General features: G+C 45.8%; 1 protein-coding gene across 1 annotated transcript in view; it reads left to right on the forward strand.

Moving 5' to 3' along the window:
* The window catches only part of DRG2 (developmentally regulated GTP binding protein 2), a 20,184-nt gene continuing 5,281 nt past the window's right edge, over positions 1–14,903 (forward strand). Inside the window, exons 1-10 of the mRNA XM_001364408.3 lie at positions 1–565; positions 2,105–2,265; positions 4,583–4,672; positions 5,956–6,016; positions 8,489–8,579; positions 9,590–9,662; positions 9,759–9,849; positions 10,592–10,689; positions 11,539–11,615; positions 12,189–12,277. Coding sequence (XP_001364445.1) covers positions 502–565; positions 2,105–2,265; positions 4,583–4,672; positions 5,956–6,016; positions 8,489–8,579; positions 9,590–9,662; positions 9,759–9,849; positions 10,592–10,689; positions 11,539–11,615; positions 12,189–12,277 — 895 coding nt within the window. The 5' untranslated portion in view covers positions 1–501. The remainder of the gene's footprint in view (positions 566–2,104; positions 2,266–4,582; positions 4,673–5,955; positions 6,017–8,488; positions 8,580–9,589; positions 9,663–9,758; positions 9,850–10,591; positions 10,690–11,538; positions 11,616–12,188; positions 12,278–14,903) is intronic.

The raw sequence follows: 14,903 nt of genomic DNA on the forward strand, positions 1-14,903 counted from the left end.
TTTAGGTGCCGCTCTACGTAGCTGCCTAGGCTCGAGCCTCGATCCAGTGCTGGCTCCAAGATGCACACCGCGAGCCCTTTGCACATGCCCTCTCCGGGTCTCAGAGGGTCGGAGGATCTTGCTTTGGAGGTCAGGGTTGTCCTTAAGGAAAGTTGGGGAGGGGAACCCAGCCAGGAAGCCGCGGGAAGGCGTCGGTGCTGGCGCGCTTCCGCAGAGCTCCCCTAACTCCCAGGAAAGCACAACCGGCGGACCACCCCGGACTGCGGAACTCGGCGTGCAGGGGGTGCCGCTGTGCGTCGGCCGCTCGAGCACTGATGCGAGGAGCACCCGGCGAAGCGGCGGCTTCGTGAGGCGAGGGCGGGCTGTGGGGGGAGCTCTTCGGTGTCGGCTTCCGGTCGCCGGCATCCGGCCTTCACTTACAGCTTTTCCTCCGCTGTCGTCTTCCCCGCTGTCGCTACCGCCGCTGCTACTGCCGCCGCCGCCGCCGCCGCCGCCGCCGCCATGGGCATCCTGGAGAAGATCTCGGAGATCGAGAAGGAGATCGCCCGTACTCAGAAGAACAAGGGTGAGTGCCGGGCCTGGGGATTATGGGACGCTCCCGTTCCCGGGATGCGGGCTCGTGACTGCCCACCCGACTCGGTTTCTCCATCTGTGCAATGGGCGGGACGGTGCGGGAGAAGCGGGGCCAGCGGAGGTGACTAAGGTCGGGGCTTCGGCCCCGACGCCCCAGATTCTTTCTTGAATTTGGAGTTGCCTCATTGGAAAGGTGGGAAAAGAGCGCAGGATGATGGACAACCCGAGGACCTGAATTCAAATTTTGATCAAGCTGTTTACTGTGTGGTCAGGTGGGAAAGAGGACCGGATTTTTAGTCTGGGGACTTGAGATCAGATCTCGGCTTTGCCTTTTATCATCGTCATGACCGTTGGCAGGTATTTTCTCTCTGGGCCTCAGTTTCCTCCTCTGTAAAATGGGGGATTTGAACCAGATGACGTCCAAAGTGTGTGCTAGGGCGGAATCTTACATTCTTGTGACCTTGGGCAAATCACTTTTCCCCTAGTCTTGGGGGTGGGAGCGGGGAGAGAGAGAAAAAAAAGGGGGTGGGGGGAGAGGGAGAAGGAGGTGGGGGAGGGAGGGAAAGAGAATGAGGAAGGGAGAGAGAAAGAGGAGAGGGAGGGAAAGAAAGGCTGGATGATGGCTGAAAGGTCAACATCCGTGTATTAGCCCACTTCGGTGCCAGTGAATCCTAGCACACATCTACTGGAGGGCTGCCACAAGAGGGAGAAGCAATGAAGTATATGCTTTGTTCCCCACCCTGGAGGAGTTTAGCTTGGGTAGACCACCACAAAAACCCACCGAAGCACCGGGGAGGCTAAGGGCAGCATCCAGGTGTGTAGTTCCTAAGGGCAAGATAGACTGAAGAGAGCTACTAGTCAGGAAGGTTGCCTGGAGGAGGCGACACTGAAAGGAACCCAGAAGTGCAGAAGAGAGAACGAAGAAGCAGGAATGAATTTGGCAGAATGGTTCTCCTTCTCTCGTCCTGTGTAGACTGAGACGCAAAGGACCATACCCGGGACCTTTGGTGACTAAGGTTCCGGACCCTGCAGAGCAGGTAGAGGAGTCTAGATGTCCTGTCGTGGGACATGGGAGCTACTGAAGATGAGCTTTGCCTTCATTATTGGCCCAGTGTACTGCCTATCTGAAGTCCCAGTTATTGTGCATTCCTCTGTGAGAGCAGTTTAGTCTAGGATGCAAGGAGAAGAAGGTTCCTTTGGCATAGGAATAAAATAGTTATTGCTGCAAGGAAAGAACACTTGAAACAGTTATTAACTCTGGCAGTGGGAAGCCCAGCTGATCTGGGGCTGCAGTTGGAGTAAAATAAAATGTAGTTGTCAGTTGGGTTTGTTCGTTTCCTTCCTAGTTTTGTTGGATGTAACAAAAAAGACACTCCGTGGTGACTCTCCGTGACATTTTAGATGCTTGGGCCATCGTTTCTGTTCAGCTTAAATATTCTCGGGCAGTTTCACAGCATTCACTTATGTCTTACCTGCATGTCTTTTGATTACCTGGACTTTGATCTTTGGTGTCTGGTTTTGTGATATTTAGCTACTGAGTACCATCTTGGTTTGCTGAAAGCAAAGCTTGCCAAGTACAGAGCCCAGCTCTTGGAACCCTCCAAATCTGCCTCTACCAAAGGAGAAGGCTTCGACGTGATGAAATCTGGGGATGCCCGAGTGGCTCTGATTGGCTTTCCTTCTGTGGGTAAGGTCAGTGATTGAAATTCTTAGACTCTCCCCTTGTCTTGCCAGGACTGTTGTGAAATAGCATCCTCATGGGTCACCCTGCCTCCAGTCCCCACTCTCTCCAATACTACCTTTCCTTACCTAAGAAACGACATTTTCCCTTCCCTGTACTCTAGTCCAACCAGATTGGCTCTCTTGCTCTCTCTCTCATCTGGCATCTCCATTTCCCATTTCCCATGGTGCTCTATTTCTTGCCTTTATACTCTCTGTCCTCATGCCTGGAATACCTCCTCACCTGCCCTTAGCTTTAAGACGCTTTAAGACCCTATAAGCCTCCAGCAAGGTGGCTCAGTGGATTGAGAGCCAGCCTTAGAAATAGGAAGGCCTGGCTTCAAAAGTGGCCTCAGCCATGTCCTAGCTGTATGATGCTGAGCGATGTCACTTAGCCCCCATTGCCTATTCCTTACCATCATTCTGTCTTGGAACACAGTATCGATTTTAAGATGCAAGGTAAGTGTTTTAAAAAAAACTTAATTATATTTGTGTCCATGATCCATGTTGTAGATTCCTAGAATCCTATAGCTGGTCTTCAGCGTACTGCCCTTTAGGGAGGCAAATAAACTATTCAATATATATTATTGTCTGATTATGTGAGCCTGACAACTCCAGAATCAGTGACCTCCCTTAGAATGTCATTCTTTGGGGGTTTTTTAGCCTAATAGCAAGGAAATGTGTGATTGAAAGATCTTTGAGTGCATTGCCATTTCCTCTCTAGTCTCACTCTTCAACCCCTTTCAATGTGGCATCAAATCTATCGGGCATTTCTAACTCATTATATTACTATATTCCTCTCAAAATCTTGGATCTCAAAATCCCTCCCTTGTATTTCTGTTTTGTTGAGAACATCACCTTCTTCCCAATCACTCAATTCTGAAACTTCTGACTTGTCTTTGACCCCTACCTCTCCCTCATTTCATACGGCCACTTAGTAGCTGAATAAAATCAATCAAGCAAGTGTTTATTAAATGCCTGTGATGTGTGCAGGAGTTCTGGAAATACGAAGATGAAAAAAGAGCCTACATTCTATAGAAGAGGGAGACGTATGTCCATTTATAAGTGGATGCAAAATAAAATATGGGATCATTTGGGGAGGGAGGGTGCTAGAAGATCACAAAACACTTCATGTTTAAAGGAAATGAAATTTGGAAAAATGCAGAAGGGGAGTCTTGTCAGTTCTAATTCTACAATCTCTTGAACTTGCCCTATTTTCTCAACTCATCTGGCCACCACCCTAATTTAGACCCTTCTCACCAAGGTCAGTCCATTGCATGTACTTTTTTTTTTAAATATTACCTTCTGTCTTAGAATCAATATTGTGTATTGGTTTCAAGGCAGAAGACTAGTAAGATTTAGACAATGGGAGTTCAGTAACTTGCCCAGGGTCATGCAGCTAGGAAGTGTCTATGGTCAAATTTGAACCCAGGACCTCCCAACCACTGCAAAAAGGTGAAGAGGTACTGTTTTGTATCTCTTCTTTGGGGCCATTCTTTGTCTTTAAATTTCCCAGCATTCCGTTTTATTTTGTTGTTTTTATTTTCATTTATATTGTTGTTGGACAATGCTTACTTCAATTTATGTCATTTAGTATCTCTTCCCATGTTTCTCTGTTTCCTTCCAGCAAAGTAACATTACATCATTACTACATGTTCATCAGCTTCTTTAGCCATTCTCCAATTGATGGTTATCTATTTTGTTTTCAGTCATTTGCTACTACTAAAAGTACTGCTTTAAATATTTTAGTATTTATGAGTTGTATATCATTGTTCTCCTTGGGATATATTCCTAAGTGTGGAATTTTGGGGTCAAAAAGTATGGCCATTTTAGGCCCTTTCTTAGCATAATTCTGAATTGCTTTCCAGACTGGTTAGATCAATTAACTTAAAGCTCCATCAACTATGCACTAGTGTGCCCAGCTTTACCTTCAGTGATGACTATGGAATTATTTTTAAAACAGGGATGGTGGGGAGGGAGGAAAGGGAAATTGTTGTGTAGATATTTGACTTCCACCTGATCACTTTTCTTCTCTTAAAAAGTCAGAAAATGTGATGGTGAATTTCACTTGGGTGGGTTATCACTCAGGGTCAAATGAATAAAATTATAGCATTTTACTTTTCTCCTATCCTTCCCTTTCTGTTTGTCCCTTCCTCATCCTCCTTCTCTGTCCAGTCTACTTTGTAGCAGAGCTTTTTTTACTTTGAGACTGCTGGCCAATAAAGCTAGAGGGGTTGGAAGTGTGGCAGTTTGGAATCTTACCTCCTGACTGGATGGTTTCATTTTTCAGTCTACCTTCCTGAGCTTAATGACATCTACTGCCAGTGAAGCCGCATCCTATGAATTCACCACTCTGACATGTATCCCAGGTGTTATTGAAGTAAGTTTGATTTAACTGAATTATAAGGGGGGTAGAGTAGGGAATGCAAGTATGTAGGTACATGTTTGCATGTCTGGCATTTGAACTTTTGTTAAGGCTTTGTTAAGACTAACTTAGTTGCCCTAAAGTTGCCTTGCCTTATAGTTTTGAGTCCTTACAAAATTGTTGACAGTTTCCATAGTCTATAACAGTGATGGTGAACCTTTTAGAGACAGAGTGCCAGGCCCCATCCCTACCCCACTCCCCACCCACAGACCACATGCTGGCCCCCCTTATCCCACATAGGGGAGGAAGGAAGTGCTTCCATTGGGCTGCTGGGCAAAGAGGCAGGTCATATGAGAAATGTCCTCAGCACAGGTGAAGAGAGGGAGGGGAGCAGTTCTGTCTAAGTCCCTCTGCCTTTTTAGTAATGAATTCTGGGTGGCCAAGTGCCCATAGAGAGCACTCTGTGTGGTATCTTTGGCACCTGTGCCATGGGTTCACCATCACTGGTCTATAGGAATGCTGGATTAGAACTTTAGACTAACCAGCTTCAAAAGACCACTTCTCCTCACTGCTTCTAGGAACTCTAATTTTGCTCTAGTGAGAGCAGTAAGAACACTCTTCCAAACATCTCCTGTAGATCTCAGCTCACTAATTAGACCCAGTAAAAAGGATGATTTCATCAAAAAAAATTAATGATGCTTTAGATCTTCAGCCTATATTGTGATCTGTTTTAAAACCAGATCATTTGTTTATTTCAAAAGATATAGAAGGCAGCTGGGTGGCTCGGTGGATAGAAAGCTGAACCTGGAGATGGGAGGTCTTAGGTTCAGATCTGGCCTCAGACACATCCTAGCTGTGTGATCCTGGGTGGTCACTTGATCCCCGTTGCTTACCATCCTTCTGCCTTGGAATCAATGCTTAGTATGAATTTTTAGACAGAAAGTAAGGATTAAAAAATAAAAAAAGAAAGATATACAGTGAGCACAGTGCCAGGCACATAGTAGGTGCTATGCAAATGTTAGCTGTTATTATTATTATATTGTCTTGAAACTCTCTTGATGACCTGATTGTAAAAAGATGTGATGATCCTTAGATCGGTGTAAAATGGTACAAGGTAGCTCCTGTCCCAAATCGAAGGTTTTGAAACTCTTTTCTTTTTATGCCAGTACTGGGCTAGCTTTTCAAAGATGGGTTGGGATTGATAGGGTGGGCTATACTAGCTTAAAAACGTAGAGTTGTTAGGTCCTATTCAGCAGAGCATCATCGCATAGCTCTTCTCTTTCATTCCTCTGCTCTAGTACAAAGGAGCCAATATTCAGCTCTTAGATCTTCCTGGAATCATTGAAGGTGCTGCTCAAGGTAGGAAAATTGATTTAGTTTTTATTCATCATCACTGACGCAGAACCTTGGTAGAGGCAGAGATTGGAGTAGAGGTGCCCGAGCCAAGCTCTACCTCACAGTGGCTTGAGGGCTGGTTGGGTTGGGGGTTGATGAGCTTGCCATGAAGTACCTCTGTCTTTTCATTTATACCGCTGGCCAAAGTTGGGTAGTCATCATGATTCAGGTCAGAGATGTTGGAAATTCCTTAGTAGAGGTAAGGAAATATGGACCTGATAATAGTGGTAGAGCTCAGAGAATAGTCCTTTATTAGAATTGTAATCAAAGACTAAGCCTCTTTGTCAGGCTTTCGTTCTACAATAACATGGTTTAAAATTTTTTATTTAAAGATATTTTATTTCCCAAATTACATGTAATAATTTTCAACATATGCTTTCCAAAATGATAAGATTCGAGCTGTCACTCTACCTCCCCCATTCAAGGATGGTGATCAACTTGAGCTGGGCCCATACATATATTAATTCGTGCAAAACACACTTCCCCAAATTGGCCATTGTTGTAAGAGCACACTCATACAAAGCCAAAACCCCAAAATAAAACTGTAGATATACTGTAGATTAACATGTTCTTGCAGCTATTACGATTAGCTTGGAGAGATGGCTAAAGGCTCGACTTAATGTATTGTGTTCCCATTTTTTTCCTCAAATCCCCAGGAAATGTTTTTAGCAGAGATTTACTTCTGTGTCAGGAAATACCTGTAAATTTATCAGAACAGCAATTATAAGTGTAAGCTATCTGAGCATTCCTTTTGGTAGAGATTCAATTAGAGATTAGTCCATGGTTCACACATGTGTGTAGTTGATTTCAAATTGCTTGTCTTCTCAAGGAGGAAGGAAATTTGTAATTCGAATTTTTAATAAATGATTGTTTAAAAAAATTTTACACGTAATTAGGAAATATTTAACAGGATAAATAAAATTAATTTAAAAAGAAATATAATCCATGGTCTTTTCAAGCTATCACTAAACTCCGGCTTCCAGAGCGGCCAAGGTATCTCTCTTCCTCTTGTATCCTCCACTTCCTGAGACATAAAGAGATCTACCTACAGCTTCTAATTTTTTTTTTTTAATCCTTACCTTCCATCTTCGAATAAGTACTTTGTATTGTTTCTAAGGCAGAAGAGTGGTAAGGACTAGGCAATGGGGTTAAATGACTTAATTGACTTGCCCAGGGTCACACAGCTAGGAAGTGTCCAAGGTCAGATTTGAACTCAGGATCTCCTGTCTCTGGGCCTGACTCTCAATCCACTGAACCACTTAGATGCCCCCAGTCTTTAATTTTTGATGTCTTGATGAAAAACTCTTTTCCCAATAGTTATTGTTAGTGAGCCTCCACACACCTCTTAAAGTCTCTTCAACTCTGAGATACTCTAAATATGTCCCTAGAACAATTGTGTAGATCAAAGGCAGCAAACTTGCCTCCAGCCTACAAAACTTCTGTGTGTGGAGCAAGCCAGATTAAAATACAATTGGGGGGATGGGGAGCAGCGAGGTGGCTCAACCGGAGGGTTCAAATCTGGCCTCAGACACTTCCTAGCTGTATGACCCAGGGAAAGTCACTTATAGCCTTCATTGTCTAGCCCTTACTGTTCCTCTGCCAAAAACTTAGTGTTGATTCTAAGATAGGAGGTGAGGATTTTATCTATCTATGTCTATATCTATCTATCTATCTAATATAAAAAGAGAGAGGGAAGGAGGGAGGGAGAGAGAGGGAGAGAGAGAGAGAGACAGAGGGGGGGGAGAGACAGAGAGAGAGACAGAGAGACAGAGGGAGAGAGAGACAGAGAGAGACAGAGGGAGAGAGAGAGAGGGGAGAGAGAGGGAGGGAGGGAGAGAGAGAGAGAGGAAGGGGGGAAGAGGGAGGGGGGGAGAGGGAGAGAGACAGAGAGAGAGAGGGAGAGAGAGAGGAGAGAGACAGAGACAGAGGGAGAGAGAGACAGAGACAGAGGGAGAGAGACAGAGACAGAGGGAGAGAGAGAGAGAGAGAGAGAGAGAGAGAGAGAGAGAGAGAGAGAGAGACAGAGGGAGAGAGAGACAGAGACAGAGGGAGAGACAGAGGGAGAGAGAGACAGAGACAGAGAGAGACAGAGGGAGAGAGAGACAGAGACAGAGGGAGAGGAGACAGAGACAGAGGGAGAGACAGAGGGAGAGAGAGACAGAGGGAGAGAGAGACAGAGGGAGAGAGAGACAGAGACAGAGAGAGACAGAGGGAGAGAGAGACAGAGGGAGAGAGAGAGAGAGACAGAGGGGGAGAGAGAGGAGAGACAAATGAACAAAAATGCAATGCTCCATAATGTATTTGTGGTTTTGAGTCAATATGGTGCTTCGGGAATCCCCTAATGTAGGTGACGAAGGGGACCAGATTGCTGGATAATCTCTAACATCCTTCTCTAGGAAGAGGGATGTACCTAATTCCATATTCTGCTTCTCCCAGGGAAAGGCAGGGGCCGACAGGTGATTGCTGTGGCTAGGACAGCCGATGTGGTCATCATGATGCTGGATGCCACCAAGGGAGAAGTGCAGAGGTCAGTAGAGAGGGAGGGAGTGGGACAAGGTTGGGCCCGACATTTCCGGCTGGAACAAGTGCTGTTGTGATGCCCCAACGGCTTGGCACCAAGTTGGCTGCTGTTTGCCTGGGCCTAGATATCTGCTGAGTCGTTCTGACTTCTACTAGCAGCTGTGCAGTTGAGGCCCCTAAAGAAAGTCTGGCCCCCGCAGCCTTCTCCGAAGGGCTGGAACCTTAGACTCTGGGTCAGTAGGGAAGAAAGCTCTCAGCTTTCGCCTGGCAAGTCGTCCTTCCACGCAGACTGGGTTCGGCCATCGTTGCCCTGGAGAGGGAGTCGGCTTATTTAAGTTCCTGCCCACCTGTGCCTCGGTGTTAAGCCCTCGGGAGTCAGGAGTGGTTTACAGCAGGAGAGCAGAAGGAAGGGTTGGCGAGGGCTGTCGTCGGCCCTGGCCACGGAGCTTGGAAAGGGAACTCTAGCTGACTTCTCTACCGGGGCCTTCACTCACCCTGGGTAGAGGGGCCAGCCTTGCCAAGCTGCTGCCTGAAGGCTGGCAGAAACCCGGCCTCCGGGAACAGTCCCATCGATTCCCTGCCCCTCCGGGCTACGGGTGTTCCCTTGTGAGGTCGCGTGTGTGGGCAAAGGGTTCCACCTTCACCCACAGCCACTAATTTGGCCTGTTTTCTGGCTTGTAACTGCCAAAGACCCGTTCTGAGTTCCTTTGGAAAAGGAAGATAGAGCTTTTATCTGAGTTTTATCCTCCACTAAGTAAGGGGTTGGATAGTGCTGGTATGTGAGTGGAGCAGGCCTCTGTGCCAAGCACACCCTGCATTGGTTGGGATTTATTCTCCCTACTCTTCTGGACCTGTCTGCCACGCAGCCTCCCGAGAGTTGGAGTTGCTTCAGACGTGACAGCTTGCGTAGTCGCTGGCGCTGTGCGCTCCGTAACGTGGGAAGGCGCAGAGCTGGGGGCTGGTAGGCTCCCCTCCCCTCCCCTCCTCTCAAGGCGCTGTCATTGCTCTTCCGTACAGGTCCCTGTTGGAAAAGGAACTGGAATCTGTGGGGATCCGGCTCAACAAGCACAAGCCCAACATCTACTTCAAGGTGAGGATTCTGGGCGGCGTCGGGGCTTGGTTGCTCAGATGAAGGCGGGTAGAAACTGTCTCACGGCGTCCTTTGTCTCTCCTGTTCACCCCCCAGCCAAAGAAAGGGGGCGGCATCTCCTTCAACTCCACCGTCACCCTGAGCCAGTGTTCCGAAAAGTTGGTGCAGCTCATCCTGCACGAGTACAGTATCCTTTCCTCAAGGGACGTAGCCGCGGAGGCCCCCTAAACAGCGGCTGCTCTGACCGGGGAGGAAGGCCGCCCTCGAAGGGACTCGTGGGGCCCGGAGGTAGGAGTGGACATCCGGGGCGCGGCACGGACGCCCGCCACTATTGGAAAGCCCGTTCTGTCGGCCAAACTGCCCCTTGCTGGTAGGGCAGACTCCCTGGGGTTGAGGCCCCGGTGACAGCTTGGCCCAGAAGTCTTGGGGCTTGCGGGAGGCCAGAAAGACAGTCGGTTTATCCTCTTTTCAGGGAAGGCGTGGGTAGGACTGTGACAGGGAGCCACACTTCGGGGCATAAGCTAGAAAACCGTGGCCGTCAGAGCTCTCTACCCACACCTTGACCTCCCTGCCCCCGGAGGCACGGGAGCCCGCGGGGAGCAGAAGGAAATGTTATAACACTCTGCATCTTAGAGTCAGCAGTGGGTTTGGGTTCCGAGGTAGAGGAGCATTGTATATATTTACGTATCAAACTTGGCAGTGGCGGTCCAGTGACGTGCCCAAGATCACCTCGGTGGGATGTGTCTGAGGCCAGACCTGACCACAGGGCCTCCTCTCTCTCGGCCCGACTGTCCGCTGAGCCACCTAGTTGCCTGCCTAAATGACTTCTGAGGGCTTTTCCAACCCCAAGACTCTTTGATTTTCACGCGAGGCCCCTGGTTCCTTCATCAGAAAAGCACATTCATTGACCTTAACCTCAACCACATTAGAGATCTTCAACGCTGAAGTACTCTTCCGAGAAGACTGTTCCCCAGACGAGTTTATTGACGTGATTGTTGGCAACCGAGTGTACATGCCCTGCTTGTATGTAAGTGGCACCTGACCTTCGGGTGGGGGCAGAGGGTGACAATGGAATCCCGTTGCCTTTAGTGAACGCCTTTTGTGTCTCTGAGTCACTAAGGAAAAACGGCTCCTAGGAAAAGACAAGGACATGGAACGCTTTTTCCCTTTTCACTGAAACACCCTACATCACATTGGTTTGGTTTGGTTATAACACAAATGACTGTTTTCAAGTCTGAAACCAGGCTGCGGTCTGTGCATTCGCATTCTAAGATGCCAAAGTCTCTTTAAACCCTCCCCTTCTGTCTTAGGATCAATATTGTATATCGGTTCCAAGGCAGAAGAGCGGTGAAGGGTGGGCAGTGGGGGTTGAGTGATTTGCCCAGGGTCACACCGCTAGGAATTGTCTGAGGCTAGACTTGAACCCAATCCATTGAACCACCTAGCTCTCCACTCTACTACTCTTAGAGGCAGATAGGTGACACAGTGGATAGAAACCTGAGCCCAGAGTCTGGAAGACCTGAGTTCAAATCCAGCCCCAGATACTAGCTGTGTGACCCTGGGCAAGTCACTTAATTGGTTTGCCTCAATGTCCTCCTCTGTAAAATGGGGGGTGATGAGAGCATCTGCTTCCTGGGGTTGTTATAGAGATCAAATGGAGTTTTTTGTTGTTGTTGTTGTTGTTGTTGTTGTTTGTTTTTAAATGCTAAGTTCAGTAAGTGCTATACAAAATGCCTATTCCCTTCCCTTTCCCCTAGTATTTGGGTAAGTTAGACAAGCAGTTGGCCAGAAATGGATGAAGGACTATTCATATTTAAATGGATTTGTTTTTCCTAAAGACCCCTCTTTTCCTTTCTCTTTTCCCTTTTGGAATCAGGTTTATAACAAAATTGATCAGATCTCAATGGAGGAAGTTGACCGCCTGGCACGAAAGCCCAACAGTGTCGTCATTAGGTAAGACCCCAGAGATCATGACCCAACCCCCAGCAGCCATTTCTTGTGGCATGTTTCGTAAAGAGAAAGGAAAGCCTCCTTTCCATAGAGGTCAGACTTCTTGGAAGCCTTAATCATTCCGAACATAAACATAATCTTGGAAATAAACAAAAGTCCCTGAGAGATGGGGTGAGAGATAGTTATTCTAATATTCATGCAGTTTACCTGAGAGGAGAGCCACCCTCGGGCTATCCCCAGGACAATTATATCTAAAACAAACTGTTCTAGGATATTAGCAGTGGCTCCTCCACACTCAGGAACTAGCCTCATGCCATATGGTGGCCACTCTTTCAAGGGCTGTTAATTCTGTCATGGAAATCTCCACTGCTTTTTCTTAATTTTGCCATCCCATCCCCCCTTTCTCATTCCTCCCCTCCTCTCTCCCCAACTTGACTTGGTGAGTAAACTAGGAGCTCAGAGGAGGTCTTACATCTTCCTCTTTCCATTTGCATCAGTCCCAACAGTGAACTTACTTCTCCCACAGTCACTGGGTTTGGGGGGCTATGGGTACATGTGTGTGATTTATCTTTGTAGTTGTGGGATGAAGCTGAACCTGGACTTCTTGCTGGAGATGCTTTGGGAATACTTGGCCCTGACGTGTATCTACACCAAAAAGAGAGGACGTAAGTCAAAGATTTCTGAACAGGCACCATGGTGTGCATATAGCTTTGTGTAATGCTAATGCCCCACTTCACCCTTCCCCTGAGTGAAAAGCTATATTTTCATTTGGACCAGTTAATTTTTTGTATTTCCTCAAGTTTTCCTTTCCCTCCCTCCCTCCCTTTCTTTTTTCCTCCCTCCTTTCCTTCCTTCCTTCCTTCCTTTCCTTCTTCTCTCCCTCCCTTCCTCCTGAATTCAGGGAATTCATCCTGCTAGTACCAGAGAATAGTAATATAGTGATCCCTCACTTATTGTGGGAGTTACATCCCAGAGACCCCCGCGGTAGGTGAAAATCCTTGCAGTAGAGGTAGAGCAAACAGACCGATGCTACTCACTGAGCCAATCAGTGCCCAGGATTCAGAACACAGTGATGTGGTTGCTCACCTTTCATTTCATCAGCTAATAGTGTATAATCTCATGTTGGCAAACTTGTGCGAGTGGTAGTGGCGTACTGCATTTCCATTGTGTACAGTACAGTATTCATCCACAAAATCCCACAATATAGTGAAAACTCCACAATACAGAATTAGATTTTTTTTTTTAACCCATGATAGTGAAGCAGTAAGTAATAAGTGAGCCGCAATTTAGTGAGGGGCTACTGTATTATTTTTATGTATAATGGATAGCCCAATTCAAATCTAACCCTTTTAATGTTTTCTGGACTACACCTAGCCAGGATTCTTTTGGTAACACTAACATTCCCCCCTCCTAGCTTAAACCCAGAGGCATAGATTACTGAATGTGCAAGAATTTTAACATCCTGGATCATCAGTTTTTCTCTTCACAGTCCTTGGTCATTTTCTGAAGGCCAGTTACCCTGTCACCTTAAGGGACTATATTGCTGCATTTTTGAATATTTGCAGTAGACTTTGACCTTGCAGGCAAGATAAGATATGACTTTCCATATTTGAACTCAGAGCAGCTACTCACTTCTTGCCATGTAAACACAAATGTCTTAAAGTTTCATTTTTCCTTTCATATTCAGCCTTATATGAGGTGACAAGATAAATTCACTGGTAAAAGTGAATTTCTGATTATTTCCTCCCTCCTTGTCTCCTCTCCTTATCAAAGATTGTTGGAGATATTCCATATGTGTGTATATATATATATATATTAGGAGGGGGGAAACCACCAAATGATGCACAAGCACCATTAACTCAGCTTTAAAGAATTGTAGTTGGGGAATAGCTAATATATATATATATACTATATAATAATATATGTGTGTGTGTGCATATGCATGAAATATGCCAGCAAGGTCACCAAGTGAAAAAATGTAGAGAGAGAACAGAAGAGAACTAAAGGCAAAACCTTAGGATCCACCTGTTGGAGAGCAGGATGTGGGGGGTAACCCAGCCAAAAGATTAAGAAGGAGTGGTCTGATAGGTAGGTAGAGATCTCAGAACAGTGTGATAGAAATCCAGAGAGAAAAGAATGTCCATGAGACAGTGGTTACTGATATACTCTGAAATACTGTAGAGAAATCCAGGATTATCAAAGGTCCATGAGAGTTGGCATTTAATTGCTCACTGAGGCCAGTGGCCCGAGTTCAAATGTGGCTTCAGACACATCCTAGTTGTGTGACCGTGGGTAAGCCATTTACTAGCCCTTCGTGCTCTTCTGCCTTAGAACACAGTATTGATTTTAAGACAGAATGTCAGAGTTTTTAAAAAATAAAAAAGGTGAGGTGGAGCAAAAGGATGTCAATGTGAAAACAGAAGAAGGATCCGAAGAGGCAAAGGGGAACTTTGCCTGTGTCAGGAGTTTTGTGGCTAAAAACATGTGATACCCAGAAGAAAGGAAAGAAGGGACCCCTTCCCTTCAGAACTGGTTGTAATTTGGAAATGTTTAACAAAGTAAATAAAAATAAAATACAGCCTAGACAACGTCAATTTGTAGGTTTTTAAGTATCCAGCATCAGGGATCTATTTCTATTTTTGAGTTTGTCAGCAGTGCTCTAGAGAGGAGCTACGATGTAGAAAGAAATAGCAGTAGCAACACCTGGGCAATGACAGGAGACAAAAAACAAGAAGGGAATAAATTGTAAAAACGATAGCCTCACAAGTTTATATCCATATGTTCAAAGTATAGGTTTTAACCTCGCTAAACTAGAGTACTGACACGGGCTATATGTTTTATTTCATTTTCTTTGTCTTCTTTGAACATTATGTTGGGGGAAAAAACAAAACTTTTGCATATAATGTCACCACTTAATGATTTTTATACACTAGCTCGTCAGAACTGTAGCAAATAATTTTGTATGTTATTTCTGGTCTTTCGCAGTGGTTTGAACTTTTTTCAGGTTAGCATCAAAATACCCATTGAAGTGAGATTCCAAAACCCAAGAAATAAGTGAGTAGAGTAACTTTTGCTTAATTAACAAAATAGGTAAATGAAAATCAAGGACTAAGGCAGTATTACAACAAGAAAACTTAGTTTTCTTCTCCAGGATTCAATTAAAATTGACTTCTTCCTAGTTTCAGCCACCTCCTAAAGGCAAGGGTTTTGCTTTCCCCACCCACACCTCAGTGTTCTTCAGAGATGAAAAACCATAATTCCAGGTTTCCCTGGATTTCCAAACAGAATTTC

This window comes from Monodelphis domestica, chromosome 7, assembly GCF_027887165.1.
Source record: "Monodelphis domestica isolate mMonDom1 chromosome 7, mMonDom1.pri, whole genome shotgun sequence".
NCBI classification, from domain to species: Eukaryota; Metazoa; Chordata; class Mammalia; order Didelphimorphia; family Didelphidae; genus Monodelphis; species Monodelphis domestica.